Source organism: Rhinatrema bivittatum, chromosome 1 (genome assembly GCF_901001135.1).
Source record: "Rhinatrema bivittatum chromosome 1, aRhiBiv1.1, whole genome shotgun sequence".
In the NCBI taxonomy this organism is placed as follows: Eukaryota; Metazoa; Chordata; class Amphibia; order Gymnophiona; family Rhinatrematidae; genus Rhinatrema; species Rhinatrema bivittatum.
The window spans coordinates 582,188,252-582,205,322 of record NC_042615.1 but is presented as its reverse complement, the minus strand read 5'-3'; the positions used below and the strand labels follow the sequence as shown (position 1 = coordinate 582,205,322).

Here is a 17,071-nt window from a genome sequence, read left to right as displayed (position 1 = left end):
ACGGCCCTTTGGCGTCATTTGGGCACATTTGGTGCAAGTTAGGGTATCATGGCCGGACCCCAAGCACAATACACAAACTGTATGCAGGTCTGTGATGGATATTGTCCGAGGACAATCGGGGCACTGATGAAAACCCAACACCATGGCTCCGACAAAAATTTAGCCACGGTGTGGTCAATGGCCGGTAGGCCCCGAAGGGAATCGACCGCAAACGAGGGTAAAGCCTTACCTTTCGATCGCGGAGTACGGATATCGACAGGGGGACCCCTATGGGGTAGAATTTTTGGAAAATTTTTAAAGAAGTTCCATGAGGAAAATTCCTATCAGGTGGTAATGATCAATGTGTGGAGAGGGACGAAGAAATGGCAGAAATATTAAACGAATACTTCAGCTCTATGTTCACTAAAGGAGACCCTGGAGAAGGACCATCTCTACACAACAAGAAACTGGAGGGAAGTGGAATAGATGAAAATCCTTTTACAGTAGAAATTGTATGGGAAGAGCTAAAGAATCTGAAAGTGGACAAAGCCATGGGGCCTGATGGGATTCATCCAAGAATACTGAGGGAGCTCAGAGATGTTCTGGTGGGTCCGCTGTGTGACCTGTTCAATAGATCCCTAGAAACGGGAGTGGTACCAAGAGATTGGAGAAGAGCGCTGGTGGTCCCGCTTCACAAGAGTGGGAACAGGGAGGAGGCTGGCAACTACAGACCGGTTAGCCTCACTTCGGTGGTGGGAAAAGTAATGGAGTCACTGCTGAAAGAGAGAATAGTGAACTATCTACAGTCCGGAGAATTGATGGACCAGAGGCAACATGGATTCACTAGGGGAAGATCCTGTCAGACAAATCTGATTGACTTTTTTGACTGGGTAACCAAGGAATTGGATCAAGGAAGAGCGCTCGATGTCATATACTTGGATTTCAGCATAGCTTTTGATACGGTTCCGCACAGGAGACTGGTGAATAAAACGAGAAGCTTAGGAGTGAGTGCCGAGGTGGTGACCTGGATTGTAAATTGGTTGACGGACAGAAGACAATGTGTGATGGTAAATGGAATTTTCTCTGAAGAGAGCGCGGTTTTAAGTGGTGTACCGCAAGGATCGGTGTTGGGACCGGTCCTGTTCAATATCTTTGTGAGCGACATTGCGGACAGGATAGAAGATAAGGTTTGTCTTTTTGCGGATGACACTAAGATCTGCAACAGAGTGGACACGCCGGAAGGAGTGGAGAGAATGAGACGGGATCTAAGGAAACTGGAAGAGTGGTCGAAGATATGGCAGCTGAGATTCAATGCCAAGAAGTGCAAAGTCATGCATATGGGGAGTGGAAATCCGAATGAACTGTATTCGATGGGGGGGGGGGGGGGGGGGGGGGGGAAGGCTGATGTGCACGGAGCAGGAGAGGGACCTTGGGGTGATAGTGTCTAATGATATGAAGTCTGCAAAACAATGCGACAAGGCGATAGCAAAAGCCAGAAGAATGCTGGGCTGCATAGAGAGAGGAATATCGAGTAAGAAAAGGGAAGTGATTATCCCCTTGTACAGGTCCTTGGTGAGGCCTCACCTGGAGTACTGTGTTCAGTTCTGGAGACCGTATCTACAAAGAGACAAAGACAAGATGGAAGCGGTACAGAGAAGGGCGACCAGGAAGGTGGAGGGTCTTCATCGGATGACATACGAGGAGAGATTGAAGAATCTAAATATGTACACCCTGGAGGAAAGGAGGAGCAGGGGTGATATGATTCAGACTTTCAGATACTTAAAAAACTTTAATGATCCAAAGACAACGACAAACCTTTTCCGTCGGAAAAAATCAGCAGAACCAGAGGTCACGAGCTGAGGCTCCAGGGAGGAAGACTAAGAACCAATGTCAGGAAGTATTTCTTCACGGAAAGGGTGGTGGATGCCTGGAATGCCCTTCCGGAGGAAGTGGTGAAGTCTAAAACTGTGAAGGACTTCAAAGGGGCGTGGGATAAACACTGTGGATCCATCAAGTCTAGTGGGCGTAAATAAAGAGGAGGCAGCAAAACACTGCACGGAGCGGCAGTAGCCACAGAGGCATTCACGGAGTGGGATGCCAGTGGCCAGTAGTCGGTGTTCCACCTTCAGGCAGCAAAACACTGCACAGAGCGGCAGTAGCCACAGAGGCATTCACGGAGCGGGATTGCCAGTGGCCAGTAGTTGGTGTTCCACCTTCAGGCAGCAAAACACTGCACAGAGCAGCAGTAGCCACAGAGGCATTCACGGAGCGGGATGCCAGTGGCCAGTGGTTGGTGTCCCACCTTCACGGAGGGCTGCCATCTCCAAAAAAAACAAAAAAAAACAAAAACAAGAAACAAACAAAGCAAGGGTGGGTAGGAGTATGGGGCAGGGGTGTGGACTGCTTGTTGCGGCGGTTGCTACCCCTGATTGAGCTGGATGTTCACTGGGATGCGGATACGGCGCTGCTCTCTGCATGGTGGAGGGGTGGAAGGGAGTTGGGGCCGGAGGGTGCTGGAAGCCAATAGTGATGGGTGGGAGGGAGAAAAAGGGTGGGAAAAAAAAATAAAATAAATGGATGAACTGCGTGGCTTGCTGGGCAGACTGAATGGGCCGTTTGGTCTTCTTCTGCGGTCATTTCTATGTTTCTAGAGAGCTCCTTAACCCGCGTGGCTACTGCTGCACGGAAAAAAAGAGACTGAAGGGGGACCCCTGCTGGATTCAGGGTTGGTGCCATGCTGGGCATGCCCAGTAGGTGCCAGTCAAAGTTCTAGAAACTTTGACAAAAGTGTTCCGTGATTGGGCTCCATCCTGTGATGTCACCCATATGTGAGGACTACCATCCTGCTTGTCCTGTGAGAACATACGCTTCACTGTTTGTCTTTTCTGTTGAGAGTTGCAGGAAGACATCATGAGGATGTCCCGAGGAACACTGAGAAACTCCAGAGCGTAACTATCTCTTATCACTGATCTCGACCAACCTCTGATAAAGAGAGGCGCAATCCCCCCTATATATCCTGATCCCGGGGGTGGATCGGCACAACTTCATTGAGAGGTTCTGGGGGCACTACCAGAGCTTGCGCCCTTCTGAGCTGCCTGGGACGAAAGGACTGAGACCTACCCAAGGGCAGAGTCCACTGGGAAGCTGCTCCTCTGTAGGGTGGAGAGCATCTGAAACTCCTAGTACGACCTCTCGTTACCGAAGGAGCGTGGAGTCTGCTTATCCTTTAGTAACCGAGGAACCTATGCCTCACCCCACTTATTGGCCATTTTTTCCAGCTCACTTCAAAAGGGTGATCCTTTAAAGGACAATTTCGTAAGATTAGACTTTGAAATCATATCGCCTGACTGATTCCTGAGCCATAAGCTGATGCCTGGCTGCTATTGCCGAAGCCCATCCCTCCGGCTGAAGTGTGGACCAGGTTGCAGGCCACATCCACCAAAAAGGCAGCTGCCGGTTCCATCACTGCCCTGGAACTCAAACCAGATTCATCGACTTCCTGAGAGAGAAGCAAACAAGAGCGAGTCACCAGGGAGCAACAGGAAGCTATCTGCAAATTCATTGCCATCTCTTAAAAGGCCTGCTTAAGGATGGCCTCAATTCTTCTATCTTATGCAGCTTTCAATGCTGCTCCCCCTTCTACAGGGATAGTTGTCCTCTTGGTAACAGTAAACACCAGCGCATTCACTTTCGGAAAGTGCAATTGCTCTCTCGCAGCCGGATCCAGGGGGTGCAGCCCTTCCAAGGGTCGTCCCCCTTTAAAATTAGCTTCTGGGGCGCCCCATTCAAGGACGCTTTACACAAAGAAATCAAAATGGGATCTTTCTTTGGTTCAGACATGGAATCAGCTCCCAGTACCCCCAGCATCTTCAATGTCTGGGAAATCAGAGCCGGTAACTCATATGAAAGAAACGTAATTCTATATGTCTCCAGCCCCAGAAGAATTTCCTCATCCTCCAAGGAATAAGGATCGGCTTCATGTTCCTTGCCATCTGAGACCCTATCAGCGTGACCCACAGCAGGTCTCGACATACTCCAACGCTTACCTGCCGCACCAGGCGCATGGGCAGCCTGCGATCCTGAATTGTTAAGATTGGCCAGGGCCAACGACTGTGCCTGAAGAAAGGACTGCAGATCTTAAAATTCCACCTAAGAAAAGGCAGAGGAGTCCATGCCAAAACCAAGGGCCGTTGATCCTGTGCCCACTAAACCATCTTCCCCCACTGACGAACCAGTTAGGGGAGCCCCAATTCCAAGCAAAACCTCTGGCAACTCTTTTTCCATTCCTGCATCATGTTAGGAAGGACTGGGCTCAGCAAAATCAGACTGAGACCAGTCTCCCTGAGCCTCCAAACAGTGCTGACACAAGTTAGAGGGGACGCCAGGCTGAGATGACCAAATATGGCAAGCAGAACAAAGAGTAAGGCGCGGAGGCTTCTTTGCTATCGGTGCCATAGTTAACAGCAAGCTCTAAACAAGCATCTGAGAACTGTGTACCCAGCTGTGCTCACAATAGGCACTTGTAAAAAAAACTCTCAAAAATTAGGCACCTAATGCACTTATTCAGGAAGACACCCAACTAGAGCGTCCGTCTAGGTGCCTTGAAGTGCATCACTGTGCATTGAACTAGGTGGCCCTTAGGCGCATAACTGAGCGTCCAGGTAGGCATCCCTATGCGCTCAACTGAGCATCCATCAAGGCGCACAACTAGACACACAGCCGGGCATGTAAGTGCAAACCAACATACCTGAAGAGGGCAGCCTTATGCGCAGAGAAAAAGCGCGCAAACACTGTCATGGCATATCAGGCAGTGAAACAATCTATAGCCTGAGAGTGGGGCCTAGGCCAGAAAGCCGCTCAACCCACTAGGCAGCCCGAGTCCTTCAAGCTCCCTCGGAGGCGGGAACAGACGTCAAATTGGCATACCAAGCACTGAGACCGGAGAGCAGAGGAATCCCTAAATCAACTCCCCCTCTTTTTTATTTTTATATTTTTTTAAATTACTCTTTATCTAGTCTCAACCCATCCCGGTCAAGTACAGAGTCGGTCTCCAACTGCAGGGGAAGAGGACATATACCTTCACTACTGCGCTCAGCTTCCTGCACCTGCTTGCCTCTCAGCTGTTTTTGCTGTTTTTTTTTTTTTTTTTTTTTTTTTTTTAACAGCTAAGTCCATGCCAGCAAATTCCAGCTACCAGATGAAGGCTTTCATCTGAGGGAAGGATCCAAAAAAATCACCTCAGGAACTTGAGTGAAGGAGGGCCCATAAGATACCACACCACAGGAGAGCAGGGCAATAAACTTCATTCTTCTTTTCTCAGTAGGGAGATGCCCGTCCATCATCTAATGGAGACGGAGAATACTGGCGGGCTGATGTCAGTACAGGGGTATACAAACCATGACATCAGCTTTACTCTGTCTTCATCTACTGGTAGAGATGCATAACCCACTGGTTGTGGATCCACCTATCCAAATGCTAAGAAATACAAATTCCGGGTTGGCAGATGGTTCCTGCCTTCCCCCTGAATCAGTAACAAAATTTGACTCTATATAGATAGCTTTGAATTCATCTTAATGCCAAGCCCTGAAACTGACTCCTTGGGGTAAACAGAAACTGCAACAATAGCTAGATTTCTTAATGGATGATTCAATCTACTAATCCCAAAGAGTTTAAGTGTTTAATTTGTGATCAGTAAGCCAGGATTCATAGTGAGGAGTTTTTAAGGAGTAGTGTGAACAAAGCATGTTTGAAGACAGTGTGAACAGTTGTAGTGTAAAGTGAGAGATTGAGAATGTGTCAGATGGAGGGGATGACTGCAGGGGAAGCACAACAGACAAGCTGTTTGGGAATATGGTCAAAGGAACACACATAAGTTTGGAGGAAGAGAGAAGATGGGCAATTTCCTCCTCTGTGATTTCAGAAAAGAATATGCGAGGGTGAGATGCTATCAGGAAGAGTGGATATGGCTGGATGACAAGAAGAAAAGACCTTGAAATTCAAGAGCAGTGGCAGAAGATAAAATGGCTGGTGAGGTGAAGAATGTAGAGAAAGAGTACAGCAGACTTGACATTCATAATGTTTTGCAGAAAGGAATGATTGGGGAGGCTTAGCATCAGAAAGATAAAATGCAGTGGAATCACTGGAAACAGAAAGGGAAAAATCTACAGACCTGAAGTAATGCTATGGCATGTACCTTCTAATCAGCTAGTGAGTGATTCACAGTGATAGGAAAAATCAGTTCCTTGGTCTTTTGTAACCTTTGCCTTTGATGCCAGTCTTGGAGTATTGGTTTTCCTTTTTGCTGAGATACTGACAAACTTCAACTTTCAGAGCTTGATAGCCCTGGGCGACAGCTTTGAGCAGATTCAATCACCAGGGACATCATATGCAAACCTCATGATAGCCCATGACTGACATCTTGCAGTTACAGTAGGAGTGGGAATATGGAAAGAGGGGCAAAATTTGAAGCAAAATTAAATACAAATTTTGGTGTGAAAAATTCACCTGAGGCCACTGAAGCAGGTCACTTACAGGAAAATCTTGGAGCCAAAGCAGCCATATTAAAAAAATATATAAATAAACCTAACTGCCAAAAATCTGTTTGTCTAAGAAAATACAGGACAGGAAGGGAAATACCTGAGATGGCACAATCGTGAAAAAAACATAGCTTAGAAGGGGAGAAGACTTGCATTCGAATGCCACCATAAACAAAAACAGACTAATTGGGCTCCACAAGGTGGCAACTGTGCAAGAAATTCTACAAATGCCTGAAGAACCTTTTTCATAAAACGTATGACTAGTCATTTTGCTTGTCCTCTAAGACAGACACTTGTTTTCCTGTTACCATAGTGTAACAGCAAATAAAGCGCTATTCAACATTTTAGGCAGTTGCTATTTTATAGCAGGCGTAGTAAACCAACTATAGAGCAGAATTGTTTACCTGTAACAGGTGTTCTCCCAGGACAGCAGGATGTAGTCTTCACATGTGGGTGACATCATCAGACGGAGCTCTGGTACAGAAAAACATCTGTCAAAGTTTCTAGAACGTTTGACTGGCAGACTGAGCATGCCCAGCATGCCATAATCCCTGCAGCCACTGGAGTCTCCCTTCAGTCTCGTTTGTAGCAAAAGGTGCAAGCGAAAAATAAAATAATAAAACGTGTCAGACCCAACTCCGCGGGGTGGCGGGTGGGTTTCATGAAGACCACATCCCGCTGTCCTGGGAGAACACCTGTTACAGGTAAGCAACTCTGCTTTCTCCCAGGACAAGCAGGATGGTAGTCCTCACATGTGGGTGATTAGCAAGCTACAGGCTGACTCATATTTGTTTGGACCAACAGCGTACAACTTGTGCAACAGGCACAACAACTGGTGTTCTGTTGGGGAAAATGAGGCAGCCTGAAAATCACAGCAGGTAGATGTGGAAGGAGCTGGGATTATACTGGAAATAAGTTATTTAAGATGGATTGGCCAAAGGCAGAGTCTTGAAGTCCTTCCTTGTCTAGGCAGTAATGTGCAGCAAATGTGTAGAGTGAGCTCCATGTTGCAGCTTTGCAGATTTCAGCAATCGGTACTGAACGGTAGTGTGCTACTGATGTTGCCATTGCTCTTACTGAGTGCAACTTCACTCGTCCCTGGAGAAGAAGGCCTGCTTTCTCATAGCAGAATTCGATACAGTCTGCTAGCCAGTTGGAGAGAGTTTGTTTTCCCACTGCAACTCCCGGTTTGTTCTTGTCAGAAAAAACAAAGAATTGGGTGAATTTTCTACGGTCTGCAGTGCGGTCTAGGAAAAAGGCAAGTGTGCATTTACAGTCTAAGGTGTGTAAAACTCTCTCGCCCTGGTGAGAGTGAGGCCTTGGGAAAAAGGTGGGCAAGACTATAGACTAATTCAAGTGAAAGTCAGTAACCACCTTGGGAAGGGGTGAGTACGCAGGACAACTCGGTCATGTAGGAACCTTGTAAAGGGTGAGTATGTGACAAGTGCTTGTAACTCACTAACCCTTCGAGCAGATGTAATGGCTACTAGGAAGAGAACTTTCCATGTAAGAAACTTAACATCGCAGGAGTGCAAAGGCTCAAAAGGGGAGCACATGTGCCATGTAAGTACTACATTTAGGTCCCATTCAGTGACTGGTGGCCGTTAAAGAGGGCTTAAGCTGTAGAAGGCCCCTCATGACCCGACTCACAAGGGGTTGCGCTGTTACCGGGGCATCCCCATCTCCCTTGTGGTATGCTGAGATGGCACTGAGGTGTACCCTTACCGAGGAAATCTGGAGACCAGAGTCAGAAAGGTGCCAGAGATAGTCTAATAGAGATGGAGTGGGGCATCCTATGGTAAATCTATCCCACTTAGAACAGTAGGATTTTCGTATTGAAGGCTTTCGTGAAGCTACAAGCACTTGAGAAACATCAGTTGAAAGATTGAGCGGTTGAAGGATCAAGCTTTAAACATCCAGGATGTGAGGGATAGGGATTGAAGATTTGGATGGCGAAACAGGCCTTGGTTCTGAGTTATGAGAGTGGGCACTGTGCCGAGGCAAATGGGTTCTCTGATCGAGAGGTCGAGAAGTATGGGAAACCATACTTGTCGAGGCCAGTACGGGGCTTTAAGTATCATTGACCCTTTGTCCTGCTCTAGTTTCACAAGAGTTTTGGCTATCAGCGGTATCAGGGGATATGTGTATTTGAGGCATTCGTTCCAGGGGCGAGCGAAGGCGTTCATGGCTAACGTGTTTTTCTGTTTGTGCAGGCAGCAGAATCTGTCCACTTTGTGATTCAGTTCGGATGCAAAGAGGTCGATGGTTGGTTGACCCCAGCATTGGAAGATTCTGGTCGCTATGACAGATCTAGTGACCATTCGTGGGGATGGAGCTGTCGACTGTGGCGATCTGCTACGACATTCTGTATGCCTGCCGGATAAGTGGCACGGAGATGCATGGAGTATGTAAGGGCCCAGGACCAGATCCTCACAGCTTCTTGGCAGAGGAGATAAGAACCTGTGCCACCTTGTTTGTTCAAGTACCACATTGCAACAGTGTTGTCTGACTGTATGAGCACAGTCTTCTGTGAGAGGCAGTCCTTGGAACGCATAGAGAGCATAATCTATGGCTCGAAGCTCTAGGAAGTTGATTTGATACTCCGCTTCGAGTTGTGTCCATGTCCCTTGAATCTGAAGATTGTTCACATGAGCTCCCCAACCCAGGTCGGATGCGTCTGTGGTTAACATTACTTGCGGAACTGGTTACTGGAAGGGTAGGCCTGTTAGCAAGTTGGCTTTGTTTGTCCACCAGAGAAGTGATAGATTAGGCTGGTGGGTTACATGAATCTGGGACAAAAGAGGTTGAGTGGCTTGGAGCCACTGAGATTTCAAAGTCCATTGAGTTATTCTCATGGCCAGCCTGGCCAAAGGAGTTATATGGACCGTGGAAGCCATGTGGCCCAGCAATGATAGGAATTGAAGGGCTAAGGCTGTTCTCTTTGTGCGCAGAGACATAGCTAGCTTGGAGTGTGTGTCTGCGCGGTCGTTGGGTAAGAAGGCCTTTGCGACTGTGGTGTCCAAATCTGCTCCGATGAAAGTAAGGAGGTGAGATGGAGTCAGGTGGGATTTTTGGTAATTGATGAGAAAACCCAAGGAGTGTAGCAGAGTTATGGTGAGGTCGAGCGCTTCGAGAGCTCCTTGTTTGGAGTGGCTCTTGATTAGCCAGTCGTCGAGGTAAGGGAACACATGAACAATGTTTTTGCGCAGGTGGGCAGTCGCCACTGCTAAGCATTTCATAAAAACCCAAGGTGCCTGAGGCAAGACCGAATGGTAGAACTCAGTATTGAAAATGTCTGACCCACTTTGAAGCGCAAGTATTTGTGATGATGGGGGTTTATGGCTATATGTGCATACACGTCCTGAAGAGCCAGAGAACAGAGCCAATCTCCTTGTAGAAGGGGAAGTAAGGTTCCAAGAGTCACCATTCTGAACCTTTCCCTTTTGGAGAAATCTGCTGAGATTGTGAAGGTCTAAAATGAGGCAGAGCCCTCCTGATTTTTTTGGAATTAGAAAATAGCGGGAGTAGAACCCTCTGCCGGTTTGTGTCGAAGGAACGGTTTCTACATTCCTGACTTGGAGAAGGGCGGAGAGTTCTGACTCCAGCATCAGTGTGTGGTCTTTTCAGGCCCACAGTGGATTTGGTGGAGAGTCTGGAGGTACCATGTAGAGCTGGTAAGGGGCAATACGAGACACCAACATGGAGTCTTGGAATATTTTCCTACCTACACTATCTAAGAATTTTTGCTCTTTTCCTGGAGGGGCTGAGGAATGAGGCCGCAAGCGCTTTGCCTTCTTCTGTGCCGATTCAACCACAACTGAATGGTGAGGCAGTTGTGGTTTTTGGAAACCTGGAGCATGTTGGACGAGATATGTGGCATCTGTTTTCCTGTTTACAGGTGGAATAGTGACAGGATGCTCTCATAGACTGTGTTGAAGATCTAACAAGACTTCATGCACATGAATGGCCATGATTTCCTTAGGTGCGTCAACAAATTGCAGAACCTCCAATGTCTTGTGACACGTGTCCTCCTCTGTTACCAGGTTGAAAGGAATGGTCTCTGACATTTCCTTAATGAAATTGACAAAAGAGAGGTCCTCAGGAGGAGACCGTCATCTTTTCTCTGGAGGAGAAGTTTCAGAAAGTAAGTCCTCTGATGTAGAAGAATCAGTATCCATGTCTTCCAATGGACCATAAGGAATATTTTGTCGAGATCTGGAAGGAGGGTGAATAGGGATCGACAAAAATGTTGGTGGCTTCTATGGCGGGTGTCTTGGCTTCGATGGAGGCTTTGAAGGCATCAATGGCATCGAGGGAATCGATGGATGTTTAGGTCCAGAGAGTCCCGATGGTCCTGGAAGTGGTTCCTGCTGCGATGGACCTGGAACCGGACTGGACGCGGTGTCGTCATCCTCCGAGGATCCTGGGATGGGTATCGAGAACTGTAGAGGTCTTGATGGCCGACTCGGCACCAATGGAACAGGCTGAGTCGGAAAAGCACCGATGAGGGCATCGAGTCGATGTAATAGAAGTGCAAACATCGATGGTTCAGTAGTTTGTGCTGGTATGGGGGCTGGAGGATTTGGTCGGCATTGAGCACTGTCTGGCGAATGAAGACCTTCAGTTCCTCCCTGAAAGCTGGTGTAGGCAGAGCAGCTACAGGGGGAGGCAGCCAAGCATTACTGGCCTCTCCACAATAATTTGTGAAGGCTCAGTATCCGGCACAAAGGAGGATGGAGGCTTCTCTGACCGGGCCCTCTTCGATGGCGGCTCGGTGGCCTTCAATGCCGATGCGACGTCAATGCTGGCACCGGGCATGGGATCAGGTTGATGCCGGTACCGATGCTTTGTCCGGTGCTCGGTGAGGTCTTTCCCCGACACAGAGGATGATGCAATAGATGTCCTGGTTGGTGTCTGTGACAGACGGTCGCCGGGCTCCATGTTGTTCCCAGTGAGGTTTGTCGGTAGATGGGGTTTTTGACGCTGGTGATGACTGGGCAGAATTTGATAGAGCAGATTTTAGTTGGAAAAGAATTTCCATTTTATCCAGATGTGCTCTTCTGCCCTTGGGTGTCATTTGGGTACATTCAGGACACCGATGGATGTCGTGAGACGACCCAGGCATAGCATACACACAGTGTGAGGATCCGTGATGGACATTGTTCATTGACAGTCTGGGCATTTTCGAAAACCGGTCGCCATGTCGGTGGAAAAGGCGCAAGAACGGTTGGTGGCCTGCAGGAACCGAGTGGTAGGCAGGAATCAGCCGGAGACGCGAGAGTACTCACCGAGCGACCGAGTTATACGGGGCGCAATGGGAGACCCCTGATAGGCAATTTCTAAGAAGTAAAATTCAAAGTTTTCCGTGAGGAAAAAGGAGAGAATCTCACAGAGCTCCTAAACCGCAAGGCAACTGCAGGGTGGGAAAAAAAGAGAGACTGAAGGGAGACCCCTGTGGCTGCAGGGATTATGGCATGCTGGGTGTGCTCAGTCTGCCAGTCTAAAGTTCTAGAAACTTTGACAGAAGTTTTGCCGTACTAGAGCTCCGTCTGATGATGTCACCCACATGTGAGGACTACCATCCTGCTTGTCCTGGGAGAATATTCAAATTCCACTTTTAGCCCAGTATAGCTGGGTATCACACCTATTGATCTTAATCTCTTGAGTTTGTGTGCTGATACTCTGGCTTCCTCAGATCAAAAAATGGGTTGCATCTTAACTGTTCCAGTATCAATGGCTACTCAACATCACTGCTGTAGCTGATTAAGCTACTAGATTTAGGGTATTAAACTTTTTAACAACAGCTCTGTGCACAGCAGTGAAAACTTAAAGAATTGTCTATCACTTACTATAGTTTGGCTCATCCTCAAGTGGTGGTTGATCAATTTCTGAAAGGTTACGACCTCCTTCATGGCCAGGCAAAAAGTCCTTTGTGTTTTCCTCTTCGGCCTGCCCATTCTCTAAGGCTGTGATCATGTCTTTGTAAGCCTGCCTACCCTTCATTGTCAGTTCAACCATTTTGTGAAAATAATCCTAAAAATACAAAACAATAAACATATATATATTATCTGAAAACAATGTACCAGAGAATATTTTTTGTCAGGGATGGGCAAAATGGCCACATACAGTCATAATCTTAAATCCTGTTTTAATGTGGGTATTTGCCCACAGGAAGGGTTTACTGGACTATAATCGCCTATTGTGATAAAATAAATGTTATAAACTATGGTGAAAATGACAAAGCCTCCCCTTCACATGTTCGAAGGATACCATTTTCCCCCAATTTAGACTTTGTGTTATTGTGATCTGTGATCTCAGTCCAACAAACACAGTCTATATCTGAATATTCCGATTAGCAGTAAAGACAGAACAATCATTTTGCCCACACCTATTTTTTAATATTATACAAAAGTAGTTTCTTCATTGCTTATGTATACTATATAATCAATATCATCATGACTTTATACCAGTAAAAGCTCTACAAATTTTTCATATGCTATTTGGATTACAGTATCATGGAACCAAATATTCCTGTCACAGCAGAATGAATAGGATTATCCATATTACATACAACTGCTGGTGTCACTGGCAAGAGAAAAAAAAATACTTGCTAATTTTGAGCAGATTCATTCTGATTTCCTTTAGAAAATATAAAAACATTACATTTTATTCAATAAACCAAACAATCAGTAGTCCACCATCTTCTTGTACATGATCTTTAAAAATGTAATAAAAAAGATTTTAATATAAAAAACTGAGCATAGAAGGATAAAGCAAATTTGCTTACCTGTAACAGGGGTTCTCCATAGACCAGTGTTTCCCAGTGTGCTATGGCACACTGGTTAATTTTAAGAACTCATCAGGTGTGCTACAGAAAAGTCACTACTGCCTGGTGCTCTGATCAATACTAGTACCTGGGCTCTGCTGCCAGCAACAACAGACATCAATGGTGGCTCTTAAATGTGTAGGAATTCCTTTCTGGGAACATGTGTAGTCATGCATGTCTCTCTTTCCTAGCTGTAGCATGAGCTTTGGAGTGTGGTAATTAATGGGCAACATGTTGCACATGCTTAGCTGGGCCCTTTTTGCAATGTACAGCAGCTCCTCATTTGTCCCCTCCTGAGCCTCCTCCTTTCCTTTCAGCCTCCTTTCCTTTCATCCCCTGGCTGAGTAAATTAATCAAGAGAGGTTACGCCAAGTTGTGTTTACTTCATTGTTTAAAACCATAAACTTTTCAGGACTTCCATACTGTACTGCAAGCTTTAAACTTCTCTTTGTTGTTAGGTCTTCCAAAAACATCAATTAGACCTCTTCAGATTTTACAGAATTCTACTGCCAGACTTCTCTGGCACTAATAAAAAAGATCATATTACCCCAGTCCTTGCCGAGTTACATTGGTTACCAATTGAATTTAGAATTCAATATAAAACTTTATGTCTAATACATAAAGCGGTCTATGCCGAACAAGTAGACTGGATGAATGCGGTCATTCGCATTCACACTCCCAACGAAATTTGCGATCAGCAGGCAAAGGTCTTCTCATAATTCCCTCTGTTTCTACAGCCAGGCTTACATTTGTTAGGGAAAGGGCTGTGTCATTAGCGGGACCAGGTCTTTGGAATTCACTACCCGAACTAAGGCTCCAAGGTAATTTAAAAGAGTTCAAGAAAGCTCTAAAAACCTGGTCATACGTGCAAGCTTTTCAAGTAGTAGCCAGTTAGAAGCATTATTTTACTTTAGTTGTTTTACAATTTTGGTTTTAAATGTGAGTGTTTTATGAATTAATTTTTTATATGTATTACTATTTTTATGATTGGTTTTCTTGGGTTTTTTTTTTTTACGAAATTTAATGTATTTTATTTTCTTTTTATGTTTTTTATGTTATTATTTTAAGAAACATTGTTAACCGGTGTGAAGGTATGTACCAACACCGTTATAGAAAAACTAACTAAATAAATAAATAAAACAAACAAACAAACCTAGATTACTGTAACTCCTTAGTACCAGGTCTTCCAGCATGTCACTTAAAACCACTACAGAATGCCGCACCAAGACTCTTAATAGGATCTAGGAAATATGATCACATTACATCATCCCTGATGTCACTTCATTAGTTACCAGTACAATCCAGAATCTACTATAAAACATTTATGATAATTTTCAACATTATTCATTCCAATGCCACCGGATTGTTAGGAGTGACACTACAACCATACAATCCACAACGAACACTAAGATCTCAAAATAAAGGACTATTGACTATTCCCACAATACAGACACATCTGATGCAAACAAGAGGTCATGTGTTTTCCATAGTGGGTCCAAAACTCTGGAATTCTCCTGAGACGTTATGTACTCTATCAGATAGAAAGAAATTTAATGGAGAACTAAAAACATGACTATTCAAAATTGCATATAAAGTAACTTAAAAATTTCAGAATATATAGAGCCACAAAGTTGAGAAAGACCTAAAATAATAATCGAATCATGAAGAATAAATCAAATGAGAAAATGTAAGATTCTCAAAACTATCATTTTGATTTATATTAAATAATTCTTTGCCTTAAGTACCATAATCTATTATTAATATGTGCTAGAAATTTCACTTGATAAATATTACTCTTTGCTTTAACAGTGGGGGGGGGGGGGGGGGGGGGGAGTGGGAAATGGGAAGGGAATCAGACTCAGACAGCATCTAACAAGGACACTAAATTTTAAGGTCTGGGAAAACAAAGAAGAATCGGGTAACTTGCTGATGCAGCTGTTACTACCCTTAACCAATAAGCCTGATACTTTTGATGCTACCACATGCTTGCTGTGCAGATTGGAAGGACTGTTTGGTCCTCTTCTGCCAAAATGTTTATGTTTCTATGTGTCTATTAATGCCTGTCTACGAATGTTGGATATTTAAGCAGGCATTTTGGGGCTTGCAGGGACCTTCACGCCCACTAACACATTTGGCACTTTTGTAGCTCTTTGATGAGTCTTCAGTGTAGTCAATCTTGTGTTTGTAGTTTCAGTTTTTAGAACTTCAATATATTCATCTAGCCATGCATAATTTAAATAAAAGTGCAATAATTTATCTTTTATATATTTTTTCTTCTTCTTCACAAACCCCGTTTATAGATCTCTTTTGTTTTTCTTTTTCTTCAAAAACCCCGTTTATTTAGACTGCAGGCACAAGACTGATGACTGTGCCGGGGATTTGGGCACAGAGTTGTGAGGCTGTTGAATGTGTTAGCGGGTGTGAAGGTCTTTGTGGGTTTCATTGTGCTTGCTTGGATTTCAAACATAGTGCAGATTGACTTGGTTTTGAGTAGGATAAATTAGCCATTACAAGGGGTTACACATCATCTGACGGCATCAACACAAACCCAGCTTGCAGAGCTCAATTTTTGAACATGTGTGGGAATTCTTGTGTGCAGCTGCTGCCTTGTGAGCCCCTCAGCCTCTCCTTGTCTTAGTTACTGCATGAATAGATTCCCACTCTGTCTTTACATTTTTGGTGATGCTCAGTCTCCTGTTCTCGCAAGGTCTACTTGCAGGTCTTTACAATCTGCTCACAATTTAATAACTTTGAATAATTTTGTATCATTTGCAAATCTGATCTCACATATTGCTCTCTTTTCCATATCATTTATGAATATATAAAATGGATCCTTGAGGTACTCTGTTTCCTGTCTTTTAATCAGTTACCAATACACAATAGTATATTGCCGCCTATTCCATGACTTTTTCATTTCTTGAGGAGTCTCTCATGAGGGACTTTGTCAAATGCTTTCTGAAATCAGATGCACTTTAATCAATTGGCTCTCCCTTATCCACATGTTTATTAACACCTTCAAAAAAGCTAACAAATTAAGAACATAAAATGTGCTAAGCTGAGTCAGACCAAAAATCTCCATCAAACCCCGCTTCCTGTTTTTGACCGTGGCTAATCCAGATCATTAGGAAGAATATAGCAGATTCCAAACAGTAGATTCATTTCTTGCTGCTCACTCCCAAGGGTTGACATTGGATTTCTCAAAGTTCACCTGACTAATGATTGTTTATGGATTTTCCTTCTAGGAACTTGTCTAAACCACCTTTAAACTCTGCTATGCTTGATGCCTTGACCACATCCCTCCAGCAACAAATTCCATACTTTTGTTGTGTGTTGACTGAAAAAAACAAACTAAAAAAAAAAAAAACCACACTTGCCAATGTTTTAAATATGCTACCTGCTAGTTTCATAGATTGTTCCCTAGAACTATTTGAAAGAGTAATTAATTGTTTCCTATTTACTTTTTCCACCCCTCATTTTATAAACCTCTATATTATTCCCTCACAGTTCTCTTCTCCAACATGAAGAATCCTAATCTGTTTAGCCTTTTTTCCATTAGGGAGCCGTTCCATCCTCTATCATTTTCGTTGTCTTTCTTTGTATCTTTTCTAGCTCCACTATATATATCTATTTTTTTAAATATAGTGGAAATGCACAATTATGTGGCCAAAATTACCATAATACTCAAGAGAGGCATCATGGATGGATACGGAGGCATTATGATATTCTTAGT

General features: G+C 44.6%; 1 protein-coding gene across 7 annotated transcripts in view; it reads right to left on the bottom strand.

Moving 5' to 3' along the window:
- The window catches only part of SECISBP2 (SECIS binding protein 2), a 303,042-nt gene that overhangs the window by 16,201 nt on the left and 269,770 nt on the right, over positions 1–17,071 (bottom strand). For all 7 annotated transcript variants that reach the window (XM_029618469.1, XM_029618450.1, XM_029618477.1 and 4 more), the window contains one exon: positions 12,365–12,548. In XM_029618469.1, coding sequence (XP_029474329.1) covers positions 12,365–12,548 — 184 coding nt within the window. The remainder of the gene's footprint in view (positions 1–12,364; positions 12,549–17,071) is intronic.